This window comes from Trypanosoma melophagium, assembly GCF_022059095.1.
Source record: "Trypanosoma melophagium isolate St. Kilda chromosome Unknown ctg3segment0, whole genome shotgun sequence".
NCBI classification, from domain to species: Eukaryota; Euglenozoa; class Kinetoplastea; order Trypanosomatida; family Trypanosomatidae; genus Trypanosoma; species Trypanosoma melophagium.
Window position 1 is genome coordinate 799,554 of NW_027125162.1, and position 19,885 is coordinate 819,438.

The 19,885-nt window shown below is 38.3% G+C and overlaps 5 protein-coding genes across 5 annotated transcripts; all 5 read left to right on the forward strand.

The window, feature by feature from the left end:
- Positions 1–343: 343 nt before the first annotated feature.
- Positions 344–3,040, forward strand: LSM04_001219 (Receptor; the record flags this gene model as incomplete). The annotated part of the gene is made up of 1 exon (XM_067337286.1): positions 344–3,040. One exon carries the CDS (start codon positions 344–346, stop codon positions 3,038–3,040), a length of 2,697 nt encoding a protein of 898 aa, XP_067189607.1.
- Positions 3,041–4,220: 1,180 nt separating this feature from the next.
- On the forward strand, positions 4,221–9,725 carry LSM04_007324 (uncharacterized protein; the record flags this gene model as incomplete). The annotated part of the gene is made up of 1 exon (XM_067337287.1): positions 4,221–9,725. The coding sequence occupies one exon, from the start codon at positions 4,221–4,223 to the stop codon at positions 9,723–9,725; it is 5,505 nt and encodes a 1,834-aa protein (XP_067189906.1).
- An 827-nt stretch (positions 9,726–10,552) lies between these two features.
- Positions 10,553–11,800, forward strand: LSM04_005438 (DNA-directed RNA polymerase; the record flags this gene model as incomplete). The annotated part of the gene is made up of 1 exon (XM_067337288.1): positions 10,553–11,800. One exon carries the CDS (start codon positions 10,553–10,555, stop codon positions 11,798–11,800), a length of 1,248 nt encoding a protein of 415 aa, XP_067189824.1.
- Positions 11,801–12,752: 952 nt separating this feature from the next.
- LSM04_004751 (Small-subunit processome) lies at positions 12,753–13,817 on the forward strand (the record flags this gene model as incomplete). The annotated part of the gene is made up of 1 exon (XM_067337290.1): positions 12,753–13,817. One exon carries the CDS (start codon positions 12,753–12,755, stop codon positions 13,815–13,817), a length of 1,065 nt encoding a protein of 354 aa, XP_067189789.1.
- An 803-nt stretch (positions 13,818–14,620) lies between these two features.
- LSM04_006552 (Kinesin motor domain) lies at positions 14,621–18,124 on the forward strand (the record flags this gene model as incomplete). Its single annotated transcript, XM_067337291.1, has 1 exon — positions 14,621–18,124. The coding sequence occupies one exon, from the start codon at positions 14,621–14,623 to the stop codon at positions 18,122–18,124; it is 3,504 nt and encodes a 1,167-aa protein (XP_067189872.1).
- Between the last annotated feature and the right edge of the window lie 1,761 nt (positions 18,125–19,885).

Genomic DNA, 19,885 nt, shown 5'->3' on the forward strand with positions numbered 1-19,885 from the left:
TTTATATTTCTTTTCCTTTTTCTTATCTTTATGATAATATATATATACATATATATATATATATTCACAGAGGTGAAAGCGTATTAATAAGGCAAAGAGGCTTAGCAAAAATATTGAGATAAACAGAGAAGTACAATCGGGGCCAATTCTAGTGGAATTACTACGCAACAGAAGGTAAAGAGTTAATAGTTGAAATATAAGAAAAGGAAAGAAAGAAAAGAAAAACTATATAAATTGGATCGATTGAAAGAGTTGTAATAAAGTACATTCATCCGAAAGAGAAACAAACTCAAAGAAAAAAATATAACTATATAACGCAAGCAGGAAACGACCAAAAAAAAATATGACATCGTTTCAACTGTGGCGTTTAACATTTCTAATTTCAACTTTCATATCTGTACTGTTAGCTTTGTGTGTACAAGGACAGAAAACCACACTTCGATCGGCTATTCTACTCGATTTAAGACGTACAAAGTTAACAGGTGACGCCCTCGGTGCAGCTGTGGCCACACATATTGAGCGTCTCACTACGAGTGCTGGTCTACAAAGTATATTTAAACCAAGTCCAGTTATTTTAAACTCCAATGGTAGTTTATTAGTGGCTCTCGCAGAAGTACAACGATTATTGAGTGATAATGATTCATTTCTAGATGTGTTATTTTTAGCTGAAAGCGCGGATGTTTCCATAGGTGTAAGCGATGTGTTAAAGCGAAACAGTTCCACATCGGGTATTACTATTATCTCAGCCCATACCTCAAACCCAAAACTCTGTGAAATAGTTTCTAATCCCACTACGGTTTGTTTTGTACCACGAGAGCTTATTAATGTACGGGCCGCGTTGGAAGTTGTTTCATCGGAATTACAATGGTACTCTGTTGCTGCTATATTTAGCAGTGATTCGTATGGAACTGGTGTGGAATCTGTTTTAGATTCACAAGTGCCACTTGCACGATTCGCACCAACAGTTGTGACTCGACTCTTTATGGCATCCAGTGGTACAGTACAAGATGATGATACGCTCGTTAATGAGATATTACGATTTCGTCCTGTTGGTGTACTTTGTTTTGTTTCAGAAGATGAATTTCGTCGACTTCGATCGGCTATTGTTCGTTTAGGGAAATCGAATGATCTCATTCTATTTGGTTCACAAGAATCTATTAATATATTAGATGAATTACAAGGTTCTTACCAACCACTTGTAAAGTTATGGGGCACACTCTTTGTCTCTGAACATGCTTCTATTGCGAAACTCATTACACAGGGATATTTTGATTATCGCAATCTTGATAACTATGCGGCTTATATTGTAAGTCATTTATTTGATGCGATGCAGGCAGTTACTTTAGCTGGAACGGCATCCTCAACTGCTATTCGTTCTGTAAACTTTCAGGGATTTACAGGTAATGTTTCATTTGATGCCATAACAGGACAACGCGTGGGAGTTGTCTATTCACTCTTATCAAAATTATACACTACTGATCAACCACTTATTTCATGGAATCTCCCTACATTAAGTGATATACCAGAGACTGTGAATTATAATCCAGCAGCGACGGCGGCTCTTATTGCCCCTTCACCTTTACGTGCTGTAACGGTTTGTATGGCCGCTGCCAATACCTGTTCAGAGGTGGAAAGTCTTAATGCGATGGCGTATGTATTTTTACGTAATAACAATAAAACCAGTACCACGAAAGGGGCAACAACATTTATTCCTATTGCATTTAGTACCGGTGCTAGTGGAGTGGAAGGATTAGTCTCATTAATACCGGTAGCACGATCGTGTTCTGTTTTACTTGGACCAGGACGTGGTCGAGTTACACTTTCATTAACGCCTGTTATTAATCAATTTGGCATCACACAAGTGGATTTTAATACAGCTGAAACACTCTTTTCAGATCGTTTAGCATATCCTTACTTTTCACGTGTTATACCAGATAATGTATTTAATTATATGGTATATGGTGAAATATGTTCCTATTTTGCATGGGAACGTGTAATTGTAATTGTAGTGAATGATCAATTTGGAAATGCTCGTTTACAATCACTTCAGAAATCTATGGAACAGAGAAATATTCATGTGGAAAAAGTATATCACCTTCAAGGTATTAATAAGGAAGAAATTGTTTCTACAATGGAAACAATTTACAAATTGGATATTGCTCGTATTGTGGTTGCTTTATTACCTCTTTATGGTGATGATGCCAAGTTATGGTTTAATCTATTTGATGAACTCTCACTTATGAAAAAATATGTTTTTATTTTGAGTAAAGAAATTTGTCAATACGCGGCTTCACACCCAACCGAACGTAATAAGGCTCAGAGTTCCCTCTGTGTGTTTCCATATATTGCGCAAACGCGTCTTGATAAGATGAATAAGGAATTTAATGAGAGTGGACTTAATGATGAACAAACACGTGTTTTAGTAAAAGGCGGATTTGCCACAGAAGTGTCTCGATGTAATCTTTCATCTATTCAAAGTGGATCTGTTTTTGCCGTGGATGCCGCCTACACCGTTATCAACGCCGTGGATCGTGCCGTTAATGGAAGTGTGAGTCTTAACAATAGTGCCAACCTCATACCATTTATTCGATCCACCTCACTGGATATCTTTTCACCTTCTTTTAACATTGATAAGACAGGGAATCGTGATTTTGCCGCCTTTTCTATAGATATTCAAGTACCCAATCGCACTATTGTGCTGGGAACGTGGAATGTGAAACAATCTCCGCCTTTTCGCTATACCACTACGGAGACCGTTGTGTGGTTCTCTGGCAAGAGTGAAGTGCCCGCCGATACCTTTCGGGATATTCAATTTATTCTTGGCACTACCGTAACGGCGAGTCCTGGGACGATTGTACTTTCAGTGTTGGGATTTGTTGGCACGATTGCCGTCTTTGCCTTTTGTTATCGTCATTATAAAATGCAAAAGTTGGTGGAACTCAGTTTGGAGAGTAATCATGTGCCGGTAACGGAGGAGGAGTTGCAGCGATTACGTGGTGTAAGTTCTTTGGCGAACAAAGTGTTGGGAGAGAGTGTGTAATGAGAGGGAGGTTTTTTCTTTCTTTCTTTCTTTGGCTTGGTTTTACTTAAATTATGATCACTTCTCCCCACACCTTTTTTTTATGGAGAAGGAAGGAAGGAAGAATACTTTTGATAGTGTGAAAGCTCATTCTTAGTGGTGTTTGTATATGTATATATATATATATATATATATCAATTAGTAAGAGATATTCAGACACACAAAGAAAAATATTAATAATAATAATATTAATAGTATTGTTTGAAAAAGAATAAGGTCAATAACAAAGGTAATGAGAACTGATATTTGGAGAAAATAAGGGAAATAATAATGTTTCTCTCTTATTTCTTTTGTTATGAGACCAGCAATATGGGTAAATCATAATCACCTTAATTTTTTCAGTGTTTTAACTATTCTTTTATCATTACTATTATTCTTTGTGAAAACCAAAGCTCTTCCATACTGCAGTCGAAGGAGATTGTAATTTTCTACCACCTCTCCCTCTTTTACATATCTCTTTCACTTGAGTATTGCTGTGTAGATCTATATGCATGTAAATATATATATGGAGTATTTTCCTCTTTTTTTTTTTGTCATTGTCTGCGATTTCTTTCTGTGTTTATTGTTAATCGTTTGATAATTCTTTTCGGGTTTCTTTTATTGTTCTTTGTGTGTTTTACGGGTTGTAATTGCACTTATACCAATACCAATAAAAAAGGAAATAGGAAGAAAAGGCACGGGGGAGGGCCGCAAAGTAAACCGGTGTTGAGTATAAGCGTTTGCCAAAGCAGCGGCTGCAGGGCAATTTGAGTGAGGTAAAGGCCCACAGACATACACAAAGAAAACGAGAAGAAAAGAACACAAGGAGTTAATTATATTTTTACTTATCTGTATATATATATATATATATATATATATATTTATTTATTTATTTATTAGCGATAAATCGAACTGGGGGAATTGAATTACGGGATAAAGAACAGGAAGGAGGGCACCCAAAAATAAGAAAAAAAAAATAAAGCCAAAAAAAACCAAAACAAGAACACCAATAAGAGTGGGAAAAGAGCGAAAAAGAAACTGAAAAACAACAACAGAAAAGAAATATATATATATATATATATATATATATATATATCAACGAACAACAAAAAAGAAGGAAACAAAAAAAAAAATACCCCCAAAAAAGCTATCCCTTTTTTAAATGGCTGCCGCTCTGACCTCTGCTGTTGCTGCGGAGTATTTCCCCGCCCCACCGGCGGTGCCGCAAATCCTGGAAAGACGCCTTGGAGAAGTACTGACAAAAACACCGCAGGACCGAAATGCCGGCAATAAGAAACACACATTTACAATGGATGTCCCTCTCACAGAGGCCGAAGTGCGACGCTGGGAGGATCAACTAGAACAAAACGCGCCTCCCCCAACAGCCCCAAATGCATCTTTTATTGGTGGAGGGTTTCTTGATGCGGCGGCTGTCCTCGCTATGAGTGGGGAGAAAGAACAGCAGCAGCGATCGGTGCACAAACTTGCACCAATGAAGTTGTTTGATCCAAAACTTGTGGTTCGTATGCCCATGACGAAAGTTCTTCTTCATCGACGAAAGTGGTTGCCATACCGACAACGTCTGCCTGTTTATCAATGTCGTGGTCCTATTCTAGATGCACTGCTAAATAGTTATGTGCTTGCTGTTGTAGCACCGCCTGGTAGCGGTCGTACTTTGCAGATGCCTCAGATTATATCAGAGACAGAAATATTTAAGAGTAAACGTTTGATTGTTGTGTGTCCAACTAATTTATCGGCTTGTCGTACGGCAGATAGACTACGTGAGGAACGTGGAGAGAATCCCACATCTACAACCGTTGCAGTGTGTACTTCAACACAATATAACGTAGTAGAGGGAACATTAATTGCGGTAACCACGCCAGATATGCTTGTGCGACAGTTACTGTGTGATCCATTACTGCTTAATACTGGCTGTGTAATTATAAACGACATGCATTTGCGTTCAACAATAACGGAACTCTGTTTTTCTCTCCTTCGTAACATTGTACGTTTACAAAAGGAAGAACATGGTGTGGAAAAACGTGGTGGTGAACTGCATATTGTGGTGGATTGTCTGGAAGATAATCTTGCAAATATGATATCTGAATTCTTTGGTGATGATTGTACAGCTCGTGTAAACCTGCAGCAGGTTTTGCAGCAGGATCTCAAAACTACTGGTGGGGATTCTAATCATCATATTAGTACAATATGGTCTACTCCATGTGTATTACATCTTGAGGAAACTATTCAGTGGCTTGCCAAGTGTGAAGGCGAGGGTAGTTTTCTCTGTCGTGATCCTGCGGAAGATCTTCGTCATTATGAGGAAAATATTGGGGTGAGGGCTAAAATTATGGCAGCTGAAGATGGAGAGTTTACAAATGAGGAAAAACTTCGTTCCTACTGGTGTCCAATAATTGTAAGTGCTGTTAAAGAATATGATCATGCTGAACGTAAAGAGTTGGGAGCAAAAAGAGCGAAAGAAGATCAACAAGGAACTTTATTATTACCTGCTGTTGTTGTCGTTGTTCCAAATACGATGACGTTAAGAGTTGTTACTAAAGCGCTTTCTCAAGGCATAGATGAATCTACAGAAAATGAAGAAGTTGAAGGATCTATATTACCATCTTTTGTAGTTCGTATGATCCCTAAGGATATTACTTCTGAAGAATTAAATTCTACTTTAGAAAGTAACAATAATACTAACGAGAATAATAATAATAGTAACGAGAAAAACAAAGGTAAACGATTGATTCTAGTCACTTTGCCAATAATGGCGCAATCTATTCTTCCTTCAACACTGGAGGTAGGACTTGTAGTAGATTGTGCACGAAATTCTTATGTGTCTTATGATGTTAACACTGAGACAAATACTTTAAGTACGGTATATAGTCATGTACAAGATCTTCGTTACCGTCGTACAATTGCCCGAATTCATCGTAGTAATACGGAAAATGGAAAAACAGATAAAGTTTCTTCCCCTATATCCATGGTAGTACAGTTAATTCCAAAATCTATTCTTCACAGTACACAACATCGACGTATTAGTGCTGATCTCAGTCAACATTCTATATTTCATATGAGTTGGGATGCATATGTGGAAATGTATCATTTACTGCAAGCTCGTGAAGAAGGTTTACGCTGTCGTGAAGTAACGACTTCATCAACGAGTACAGAAACAAATAACTCCTTATCAACAATGGTAGCACAATTGATTCCCTCTATTTTTCTCTCCGTACCAGCAGCTTCTACTAGTCGTTATGAACAATTACGTCGTACATTTACAGCAGTAGAACATCATATGTATCGCTTGGGGCATTTAGAACATATGAATGGAGATGTATTTCCAAAATTATCACCTCTTGGTGTAGCAGCCACATGTTTTTCATGGCCGCTTGCGGTGGTAAGACTTCTTATGATGTCTAGACTTGATGATTGTGTGATACCAGCGAGTGTGATAGCGGCAACATGGATGATTGGAGATATATTTACCGCGATGGATGCGGATATAGAAATACGACAACTTTTAAAAGAAGCTCGGGTGTTCTTTTCACGTGATTCTGGAAGTGATGTTGTGAGTGCTTTTAACGCCTACCGTATGTGGCTTTCATTGCATGGGAAATCAGAGGAGATGGAGGATGCCTTTTTATGTGAAAGTCATATTTCTAAAAAACTCTTATTGCAGATAAAAGGACAACAATTAGACTTATTACGTGTACTTGAGTCAACTGGAATCTTTCGTTTAACTCCATTCTCAAAACAATCATGCGATAATGATGTTAATGGAACACATTCTGAAACAAGTCTGGCTAGTATGGCAGAAACTGTGGTATCTGAAATTCTTAGTATTCCAGAGGATGTTGTGTTAACAGGGGAATACTTTTTACGCTCTGTTACATGTGCGGCCTATCCACTTTGTGCGGTTCCACATTATGACGGTACTGTTTCATCATTAGTATTTACTGGAAAAATTGGAAAGACACAAACTACTACAAATACAAATACAAGTACAACAACTACTATGACAACAGCTGGAACTAGTAGTACAACTGTTTCTAAAGCAATTATGCAACTTTCTATTTTTTCAGATGAATCCGTTATGAGTGTAGAAGAAGTTTATCAACAACATGCAGAGAAACCTTTCTTGTACCTTCATCGTACACGTCTCGCAGAAAAGAGTATTTACATACTATCCGAAGCCATACCACTTTGTATGGATGCTGTTTTTATGGTATGTGGAGAATATAAAGAATGGCCCAAACCTCCAGTTACCCGCTGTCGTGGTTGGACCTCTGTTTTAACAAATGCGTGGCGACAAACTAAAAGTGCTAGACGTCTTCCACCACCTGCACAACTGGGAGCTGTTTCTATTGTAGTAAAACCATATGATACAATTCAGGCTACACCAGTAATTCTACAGGTAGATGATACCATCTCCTTTAGTATGCGTTCAACAACGGCAAAATGGTTAGAAGAAATGCGTAAACAATGTCATCGTCGACTTAAAGCATTATTATGTGATAAATCATGGCCTGTTACAATAGATAATAATAATTCACTTGGATTACAAGAGGCTTGGGAATGGTGGTCTAAAAGAGCCCGACGTGCGCATGATTGGCTTCGTGAGGAACGTGCTAATCGCTTTAGTACTTCAGCATCTACAGAAGATGTAAAGAATAGTAGTAATGAGGTATTATGTCCTTATTATCAATATAATTCAAATCCTGGTCGACCAGGAGTTATGGTACCATCAAAGAAAAAACATCAAGATATGGCTAAGGGATCTTCTATTTCAGTAAGTGGTTTTGCTGCTGATGGTTCTACAGTTTCTAATTTGGAAGCTAATATGAAGCAATCAACAGCTTACATTGGTAGAATGCCTGATCCTGTAATGGATAAGAGTATTTTAAGTGTAGCTCAGAGTATAGCTAAAGCACGTTCTCGTGAAAAAGAAGCGATGTTTTTAAAGACATATCCTGATCTTTTTGCTTTTCTTCATCCTGAACATGAGTTTCATGGTTATTATCTTCACATTCTACGTCGTGAAGCACCGGATTTGGAAGTACTAGGAGATGATTTGGAAGAGTTGGAAAAGTTTCTCATGGAACTTGAAGAAGAAGTTCAACGTGAGATTGGCTGGAATGAAACAGGAACAGGAACATCTGCGGAAACTACAGGTGGTGCACTTTATGGAAATCAAACACATGATACGACTAATACTGCTACTACTACATCTACCGCAGGAACTCTTCCTGGTACATCACCTTATCAATTTCAGGAAGTTAATGCAGAAGAATATATGGCATCATATGGAATGCAAGTAGAAACAGCTGCAGAACATGCTACTAAACCTCCAAGTTTATTTAAGACACATGATACACGTGTAACAGGGACATCGGTAACAGGAAATGCAGGAAATACACCTTCTGCATCATCATTCTTTTCTCAACCTGCAGTTCTTGAAAACCCTTCCACAGGTTCTGTATCACAGATGATGACGATGCCTGCAGATATGTCTACTGGAAATAAACCTGTTATTGATCCAACTGCCTCTATTGGAAGTTTTACATTTGATAAAGGTGCGGATGTTAATTCAAACGTATTTACTACTGGAGATTCAAATGCTGTAAGTGGTGGAAATTCACAGACACTTATGGAACGATTATTGGCCATGAAGGGAGATACTTCAACATTACAAACACCACCAGGCATACCATCTAGTTCAACAGAACCACATGGAGTAAATATGCACGAAACAAATACTATGAATGTTGGTGTATGGCCTGGTACGGCAAATCTTTCCACCACATCTTCCTCATCACTTTCTTTAAATACTACTCTACCTGTTGGTATGTCTGATAATAATTCTATTAATACTGCTAATGCTGCTAGTATTAATGATCCTTCAGCGGATGTCCCTTCTCTTGGTGCAGTTCCTCAACCATCTACAGCTGCGCCACCGACAGCAGCAGAGTTACTTGCCTTGTTGGGTGTTATTCCCCCATCAGCACCAACGGTTGATCCACTCACTATTCCACCACCACCACTTCCTGCAGAAGTTCTGGCCAAACAACCTCCATCTGTTCTTGTGTATCCACTTCCACCACGTGAATTTGGTAATGTACCGCTTATTCTCGCAAAGGCTTTGGGAGAGACAATGGGTGTAAAAGTTGGACCAACTCGAATTGTTGGCTCTATTGCCCGTATTGAGGTACCCAATCATAAAGTAGTTGCACGCGCACTGGATTTAAAATCTTTTATTTGTGTTGGTAAAAAAGTACACATTTTTAAAAATGACCGCATTGTAGATAATGAACGACCAAGTGGAAACAAAACTCAGTCTGGGAAAAATAATGCTCGTGATGATATTCCCTCTCACTTTCGCAAAGTCGACTACAACCAGGAGGGACATAATGATGATGAAAAGGATATGGTTGTACAGCCCCAAACTGAGTCCTACGGTTCTATTGGTTATTCACCCTATGATCTACAACAACAACACCATCAACAAGAACAACAACAATTACAACCTCTTTTAGACCCAGCACCATTCGGACTGAAGAAGTCCAGTAATCCACCACAGATTGGTCTTTTAACAGATTCAGAGGATGATGATGATGATGATGAAGGCGAAGGTGAAGAATCATCTAGCAGTGCAGAATCATTTTAAGTTGTAAAAGAAAAACAAAAAAAAAAACACCCATGGTAGGGAGGTGAAGAGAAAGAAAAAAAAAGAAGCGACACTACACGTATTCTGGAGATCACCTGAGAAGCAGCGTAAAAATTGAAGAATACTCTTGTCGTATGGGTAAGAGAGAATTATAAAATAATACAAAGAAATAAAAGAGAAGAAAGAATGTAAAATATTAGTTCTAGTTTCATTTATCAATCTAGAAATTCAGATATTAATTGAGATAGAATTAAAAGGAAGAGGAACCAACTGGAGGTAATAAAGACTTAAATCTATTATGTAATAAAGTAATGATTATTGTCTTTTATTTAACTGTGCGTACATGTGTATTCTTTTATACATACAGTATACAGGTCAGATTCTTCGTATAAGTGTTTTTGCTTCTTTGAGCAAGTAGGAAAATGTGCGTCCAGTGGAAGGGGTGGGGGAAATTTTAAACATTCAGTATCCTCGAATGAGATTATATGTTTGTTTTCATTTTTCGTCTGTGTGTGTGGTCGTTTTACATTTAATTTTAAGTAAACATGTCTCTTCATTGGTAGAAATACACAATGTACTTTTAAACTGAATTTATCGTTTGTTTTGTATAAATGCTCTCATTATTCAATAAATAAAGGTATATATATATATATATATATATATACCTTTTTTTTCTCTTATTGTGTGCATGTCTGTGTGTTTCCGCGAGTGCCTTTTCTTTTTATTTTTTTCTTTTTCCCACTTTCTGACCCCATTTTCTTTTGCACTTGCACTTCAGCAATTGTAAAGAACGAGTGAGGAAGTGGAAAGAGAAGAAGAGCAGCGAAATGAGCCACAGGGCGAAGGTGCAGATAGGCAGTGATAAGGCGCAGCACACGGAAACGTACAGTTCGCCGCATACATACAGTGGGAGCTCGGCTGTTCCACCACCACCAACTGTACTGCCAGACAAACCGGCGATATCAAATATTCGCATTCAATCTGCGGTGGCCACATTACCGGAACGTTATCGTCGCGTAAAGTCCGAACATGTGTCGACAAGTACAAATACAACTACACCGGCAGACTCCACCCGCCGTGCGGTAACGATGACATTTGATGTGGATCATATCAGTCCACCTGTGGCGAATATGTTCCGTCGCCTTATTCTCACCGAGGTGCCTGTTCTCGCCTTTGATCGTGTTTTGATTGAGGAGAATGACAGTGTGGTGCCGGATGAACTCCTTGCCCACCGCATTGGACTCGTTCCCGTTGCCGGGCCCGTGGCGAAGATGTTGTACGTAACGGAGAGTCAACAGACCGGCTTTGACGCACTCGATCCAATGCGGGTGTTACTCTTTGAACTTCACGCGGAGGGACGCCGGGATGCGCAGGCGACGTGTGTGTACAGTGGCGATCTGCGTTGGCGGCCGCTGCCCGGGCAGGAGGCGTGGGCCACCGCCAGCAACAATGCCAATAAGACGAACCTTGACAATGAAGAGGAACTGAATAATAAGAAACGTGATAATAATAATAATAATAATAATAATAATAATAATAATAATGTTATTGATGATGAGGACCGTGTTTTTCTTGTGCATCCGGATATAATGCTGACGAAGTTAGGCCCTGGACAGCGGCTGCGGCTGCGGGTTGTAGCGGTGAAGGGACTTGGTGGTGTTCATGCGAAGTGGTCGCCTGCCTCTGCGTGTTTCTATGAATTAAAGACCAACATTCGTTTCCGTGAACCTCTACTTGGAGAGTGTGCAGAGCAGCTTCAGCGCGTATGCCCGAAAGGCGTATTTGGTGTAAATGCCAATGGAGAGGCAGAAGTAGTGGAGGTGGAGAACTGCACATTGTGTCGTGAGTGTCTGCGACAGGATGTACACCCCGAGTTTGCCGATAAAGTCGTGATTGAAAAGGACAAGACACGTATACGATTTACTATTGAGAGTATTGGACAACTACATCCCACACAAATATTTCGTAGTGCTCTTACTTTGTTTGCGGAACGTGTGCGGGATTTGGCTATGCGTATTCGCAGTACAGAGGCGAACGTGACAAGTGCAGCAGCTGCCGTGCGACACTCTCTTTGAAATGGGAGAAAGCGAAAGAAAGAAAGAAAAAATAGTGAGTGCAATGAAGAATGTGGGATGAAGCAGAGAAGAAAAAAGAAAAGGGAGAGATAATGGATTGACGAAAGAGACGCTACAAAAAAAAGGGAAAAAAAGGATGGTGCACGGACTCATACTATATCTGATAAAGATAAGCAGTAAAAAAAAATAATAGGGAGATAAAAGAAAAGTGTCACATTCACTTTTTATCTTCCCTTTTTTTGTGTGTATCTATGTACGTATGTATCTTGGTTCACTTTCCTTTCAAAGATACATCTCTCTCTCTCTCTCTCTCTCTCTCTCTCTCTCTCTCTATATATATATATATATATATATATATATATATATATATATAAGGTTTTTGTTATCTTTCTTCATTGCTTGTGAAAGAAATCTTTCTTCTCTTCTTTTTTTTGCCTTTGTACTGTCTTCGTTTCTTCGTCTTAAAACTTTTTCTTTCTTGTAAACAAGAGGCCTCGTATAATATTTAAAATGCCTTTTGTGTGAATGCGGTTATCTCTTTCTTTCCCTTTTTCTCTGTCTTTCTATGGGGTTTTTCCCTCAGATTCTTTATTTTACAATAAAATGATTGCAGATAATTACTGGATTATTATTATTATTATTATTATTATTATTATTATTATTATTATTATTATTATTATTATTATTATTATTATTATTATTATTATCTCTTCGTTTCTTCTTGTTGATATTAATAATTTCTTTTCTCTTATAGCTGTTAATAGTCCTTTGTGTCTCACACAGTGTTCTACACGAATTCATAACGGCAGTTACAGCAATCATAAGAATAATAACAAAGGATTGTGAGGATAAGTAAAAGAAGGAGGCGAGACTAAAACAATATAACCAGAAATAAAATATATATTGGTGTTTATATATATATATATACAGAAACACAGAATAATAAAATACAATGACGAAGGGTAAAGGACGTAATCCCGGTTTTGGGAACTTAGATAAGCACATTAAACGCACAACGCATAAAGAACGTTCACAACTTGCCTCACGTAAACATTTGGGTCCATTGGAGAAACACAAAGATCACGTTGTGCGATCACGGAAGCGAAAGGCAAAGGTGCAAAAGCTGTTAGAACTTAAACGGGCAGCAGCGCAAAGAAACCCTGATGAATTTCATATTGGTATGACGAAAGCTGTACTCGATATCGCTTCAGGAAAAATGAAGCGACGAGCCTCCACAAAGGAAGATAATCAGCGTAATATGCAAAAAACGCTTCAACAGAATACTCGTAATTTACAGTATCTTCAATATAAAGCACAGGGGGATTTAAGTAGAGCTAAAGAATTACTTAACGAGGATGCCTCCGCAGCTATTACCTCTGCCCCACCACAAAATAAACACATTGTGTTCGTTGAAAATGATGAAGAGTTTCGTCGATTTAATCCTATAAAATACTTTGATGCCACACCAGAAATGTTAAAACAACATCCTGCTATTCGTGGTACATTATCCGTTCTACGTAATACGGTTCTTCCTGAGGAAGTACTACTCGCAGGCCCACGCATGTTATCGGCATCGCAGCGACGACGTGAGAGACGTGAAATGCAGGAAAAACTGCGAAAAAGTAATGTTAATGATGCGAATGAACGTGCGGCACTTGTGGAGAAACTTCGTGCAAAGAAGGAAATGAAAAAGTACCGTTTCTCATCACTTCTCGAAGATGTAGCCGCTGGTTCTAGTAATGCTATTAATAATAATAATAAAGAGGATGGGGAAGGAGAAGAAGATGAACCCCGTGATGATGTGGAGCATCTTCTAAAACTACGAAGAGAGAAGGAACAGCAGGAAACAATATTGGCCGCACGACGAATGAAAGAAATTCAACAACGTGTAGAGCGCAGTAAGAGTCTTAACGCTTTAGCGAAAACAATTAAGCGGCAGAATGATGGTATTCAAAAGAATTTACAGCAGAAAAGGAACTCACGCTTTAAGCCTAATGCCCCACGTCGGGCTCGATAAAGTGTGTGGGATTAATTAGAGTCCAACAGAGCGTGGAGCATTTTTTTTTCTTTTGGATTCTCTTTCTTTTCCTTTTTCTTTTGTTTGTAGGAATACAGATACTCAAACAGAATTTTTCGTTTAACAAACACACGTACAAAAAAAAAGTTTAATTGTATTCTTCACAGGGAGGTGGAATCTTATGATTTCTCATACTCTGTGGTAATAGGGCACAGTTCCTGTGTTGTTCTTTTGTTTTGTTCGCCTTTCTTTTTTTTACTAACGTGATTCTCCTACATAGTTCTCCATTACGATGAACAAATATTCATGTATTCAGTGTTTTCTTTTTTTTATTATTCTTTGATGTCAACTGTTCTTTTTCTTTTTCTTTCCTGGTTGTTTCTGTGTGTGATTTACAACAGCAAGTTGCGCATAGGAGTATAGAGTTTAACTTCCAAGAAGTAAAAGCAAAAAATAGAAGAATATAACTATATTTACACATAAAATATAGTAAAGATTAGTGGTACAACAGAAGGACGCTTTAAAGAAAAAGAAAAAGAAAGTGAAGGGGGAAAAAAAAAAAACAAAAATAAAAACAAAAAGAAGTGAAAAAGTACTAAGGATTATCTATTCTTTTTCTGTTTTTATTTTTTTATTTTTGACTTCTCCCACTATATTACAGAATCAAGACCGGGAAAGTTCTTCAGGTTCACGGTACTGCAGCTACATCGTAGATATTTATACTTATATATATTTATAGAAGTGAGAAAAAAGGAAGAGAATCGAGGTTCTAGAATTGTAAAACAAAAAAAAAGGGAGAAATCATGTCAGGGGTTTCCCCAATGTGCTCTGCTCCATCTTCAGCACGACCACCATCATCACGACCAACCTCTGCACGCCCAACATCAGTGACAAGAAATGCAGATCGTGAATTTCGGCGAATGCAGTCTGCGAGATCTCTGACAACACCACGCCGTTCGGCAATTGATATTGCACAAGCACAGGGAAGTGCTATGAAGGTTTACGTGCGTGTGCGTCCCTTCAGTGAACGGGAGTTATCACTCAATATGCCACAACACAGTACAGTACGTATTGATGTGGATAATCCGTGTTTGATTACTATACTTGATCCTCACAAGGAATTCCGCCCTCGTGAAACATTTAGTTTCACAAAATGTTTCTGGTCTGTTCTAGAGCGAAATAATGATTCTGGTAAAAGTGCAGAAGAGATACGAGGTACAATTGATGCTTTTATTAATACAAATACTCCATCTGCACGTACCAGGGGTTCTCGTACAGGATCATTTACTGCAGCACCTAACAACAGTGGTCTACTCTCTGCACGGGGAAGAATTGCTTCTGAGAATGGCGCCACTTTTGACGGTGCGGGGTCAAGTGCGGTTGTTGTGAATGGATCTACCGTAGTCCATCCCCCTTACAGCTCTCAAAAAGATGTATACAATGAAGTCGGACGACCAGTACTGGATAATACCTTGGAAGGTTATAATGGATGTGTCTTTGCCTATGGTCAAACTGGGAGTGGGAAAACTTTTACCATTTTAGGGTATGCCCCAAGGAATTCTGATTTTCGATCTGCCAGTAAACGGCAATTAACGACAATGGACGATGATGATGATGACTATGATGAGTATGAGGGATCCAAACCGCCTGTTGTCTCCGTCTCACCTGCTCGATACAGACGTGCCTCTGTTGTAAGCAATCCAGGCAGTCGTCAAGATTTGTTTGGTCGTCAAATGAGTTCACAGGCGAATGGTGATCGTAATGATGTGGACGTTGTAGATACAACGGCGTTGGATCCAAATGAACTTCAAGGAATTATTCCACGTATTTGTACAGACCTTTTTAATGGTTTACGTGATGTACGAGAAAAGGATCCCTCACACTCCTACCGTGTGGAAGTGGAGTATTATGAAATTTATAATGAGAAAGTTTATGATCTTATTCGACCCCAAAAGGATGCAGATCTCAAAATTCGTCATAACCCTCTTACTGGACCATACGTGGAAGATCTCACTTCTAAAATGGTTGCTAATGAAGAACAAATCGCTAAAGTAATACGAAAAGGTAGTGTTGAACGACATACTGCGGCAACAAAAATTAACGATCGTAGTAGTCGTAGTCATGCAATTTTAACCCTCAATATTTTGCAATTATACCTTGATGAAAGTGGTAATACATGCAAAAAGCAAAGTAAATTAAATCTTGTGGATCTTGCAGGCTCAGAGAGAACAGGTGCAGTTGGGGCAGAAGGTAAACAATTTCTTGAAGGTACTAAAATTAATCTTTCTCTCACTACTTTGGGACGAGTTATTGATTGTTTGGCAGATCTTTCACAATCAAAGTCTCTTGCTGTACCTGTACCATACCGTGATTCTAACCTCACCTGGTTGTTGATGGATTCATTGGGTGGTAATAGTAAAACTTCTATGGTAGCAACGATCTCACCTCACTGTATAAACTTTGACGAAATGCGACAAACCATTCGATACGCCTCACGTGCAAAACAGATTGTAAATAAGGCTGTTATTAATGAAGATCCACAAGTACGACAAATTAAAATGTTAACAGCTGAAGTAGAACGTTTGAAAAAGTTTATCCGTGATGCTGGATATAATGAATTTAGCCGTGATTATGTCTTAGAGTTACAACGTCGAAACGCCTATTTGGAAAAACGATGTGAGGAACAAGAAATGACCATTGCAGAACTTCGAGCTCAACTTGAAGAGAATGGCATTGTTATTCGTACAGAAGATTTAACTACAGCATCTGCCAGACGTGCAGGTGCTGGACAACCAGAGTCCAGTGCAAGTCGACGACGTGGAGGAGGAAATGCAGAGGAGAGTAACGGTTCTCTTCTCCGTTCACGTCTTGGCGATTCGAAAGCAGAAGTGGACGAATTACGACGTCAAATTAGTGAAAGTAATCTAAGCAGAAATGGAGAAAGTCCTACACAAGATAAACGTGTTGCGGAACTTAATGCTCGTATAAAAAGTCTTAAGAAGGAGTTGGATGTACTTCGTAAAAATGATTTAAAGAAGGAAAGGTTTTTAGAGCGTTTCGCATTCTTTTATATGGACTGGGCATCAGATACTGTACATAACACTATGTTACTTAAAGAAAAGGAGTATACAAAGTATTTGTCTCGTTTCGTAATTAATCAAAATGATAATTTAACCAATTCACTTCGTCGTCTTCGTCAATCTCATCGAGAAGAAGTAGATAATATGCAAAAAAGACATGTTTCTGAAATGGAAGACTTACAAAAGTTATCTGAAAGTCGTCTCAAGGAGTCTATTGAAAGGAGTAGCGAATTGTATCAACAACTTATTGATAAACATGTAGAAAAAATAAATCATACGGAAGAACGTATGAAAAAGAATAAAGAATTTTATGGGGCAGAGCGTAAGCGACTGGAAAATGAAAAGGAAAATATGCGTAACAGTTATGATGATCAGGTTCGAAAGATGCGTGCGGAATTTCAAGATGAACTTAAAAGATTACGTGAACAAATTTCTGCAGGTGCCCACGATCGTCAACGCTCCGGTGAAGCCATTAAACGTGCCCAGGAAGGATATGAAAAGGAATTACTTCGACGCCAAGAAGAGATGGATCGCTACCGTCGCGAAAAGGAACATGAGATATCACGATTAAAACAACAAATTGAGAATGAAGCATTACGACGTGAGAGTGACATACTTGAGAAGGATCGTCAACGCCGTTTGTTAGAACAGGAGGTAATTGATATGCGGCGGGAGTTGCTAAAGGTCCAGGCCCAAAGTCACCGCTTGGAGGAGGAACATCAAGCGGAGATCCTCCGCCTCACGCAGCAGCAGGAGCGGCTGGTCTCGATTGGCAGTGGCTTGCTCGCGGATTGGGACAATCGCCCCCACGGCTTGGACGCCTCCTTCTCCAAACTGCGGGACATTCTGCAGAGTCAGGAGTACATTAGCGTGCGGAACCGCCTGCGGGAGGCGACGTTTGAGCGGAAGGACTACACGGCGGAGTTGGAGGCGGTGGAGGAGCGCAAGCGGCGGGACACGCAGCGACTCCGCGAGATTGTTCAGCAGTTAAAACAAAACCAGGAGGAAAGTAAGGCGAGTCTGCAGCGGTTTGAGGAGGATGTGATGAAACACCTCGCCAAGGCGAATAGAATACGGCATGGGAAGAGCAACGGAAGTGTAATCACGGATGGATCGTCCTCGTCGACGAATGGATCGTTTGGCTCTCTGCGGAAGGATCAGTCATTTCAGTCAAATTCTAATGATGGGAAGAATACACCACCGCCAGCACCGGCATCGGATATATAAAGAAGAGAAGGAGAGAAATAAAGTGTTATTGCTTTATTTCAAATAGAAAGAATATATATATATATATATATATATGAGGCTGTGAAAGAGCAATGAGACGAAGAAAACTGAGAAGACAAAGAAAAAAAATATTACCAATAAAAGGTCGCTACTCAGGGAATAGAGGAATGTGAAAATGGGGTTTCGCTCTAATGAAGTCATTGTGACCCCCCGGGATGCAGATCCAACTAGATGCATCGCAGAAAAGTAAAAAAAAAAGAATAAAGAAAAGAGGCACTACACACACGTCAATATATATATACAAAATATAATACATACACAAAATATAATATAATATATATATATATATATATATATATATATATATATATATATATATATGGAGAGAGAGAGAAAGAGAAAGAGAGATTGGAGGAACCATGTCTCTCTTCAACTCATTTTTTTTTGCCTTTTTGTTACTGTGTGTATGTAAATATATATACATATATTTATATGTCTATTGTTATTTATAGTTATGTGGTCGTGTAAGTTTTATTTTTACTCGATTATTTATTTTCGTTTTTCATTTTTTAGTCACGTATGACTCAACAGCAAACGAGAGTGGTGCAATATATATATATATATATATATATTAATTGAGTTCAGAGAGGTAAATCAGGGGAAATACAGTAAATTAAAAGTAAAGTAAAATACGGTTGGTGAAAAAACAACCACTAGAGAGCAGTAGAGCCAAAGAAAAAAAATGAAACAAGAACAGCAACAGCAACAGCAACAATACCAAAAAGAAAATCAGCCAGTGTATGAACTGACAATATCTTCTATAATTTTTTTATTACTTCTTTTTTTCCCTTTTTTCTTTCCCTCTACCTTGACTTTTTTTTATTTCATGTTTTACTGTTCCTTTTTTTCCCTTTTTATGGGGAGTCCTTCAACACTGTCTATTGGCGCACCACAGAAGGGGTGTGACTCTTTCTTTCAACCGCCGAATATACATCTTGTAAAGACATGTAAGATTATTCCTTAGAAGAGAAAGAGGACTTGTGAGGAAGAGTATTCGTCAGCAAAATAGAAGAAGAAAGGCAAAGAAAAAATTCAAATGCACTAATATATATATATATATATAATGTACATTGATATGAACATAAGGGCCTAAACCGAAAGGAAGAGGATTAAGTAAAAAAAGAATACAATTTCAATATTGTAGATAGAAGATTCGATATAAAAGGAATATAATTCAAACATAGTCAAATGGCCTTTACAGCCATGTGTCGTAGTCATTTCTTCCTTCTTTTTTTTTGTTGTTCTTGTTTTCTTTTGTGTACTGTATTGAGTTTGTTTTCTTTTTCGTCTTTTTTTTTCATGTTTACCTATATTTAAAGGAGGTAGAGAAAGTGTTTTTAAATTAGAGGGAGATATTTTGTTTTTCTTCTCTGTTCGTTTTGTGTACTTTGTTATGAGTCATTTTCCTTTTTTTTTTGTTTTTGTTTGTTTGGTTTGTCTGTTTTTCTCTCTTCTCTGTCGTATTATGTTTGCGTTTGGAATCCATTTCAGAAAAATGAGGAAAGCACATGAGAGAGGGAGGAGAAAAAAACGCGTCGCGTTAAGTGAGATTGTTTATATTTAAGAACGGAAGAAAAGTAAAAAACAAATGACATATTTATTTATTTTTTGTTTTTGTTATGCTCAACTTTATTTCTTACGTATTGTCATTCTTTCTTTTTTGGCGTTGAGTAGAGTGCTGTTTTTTTTTTTTATGTTTTG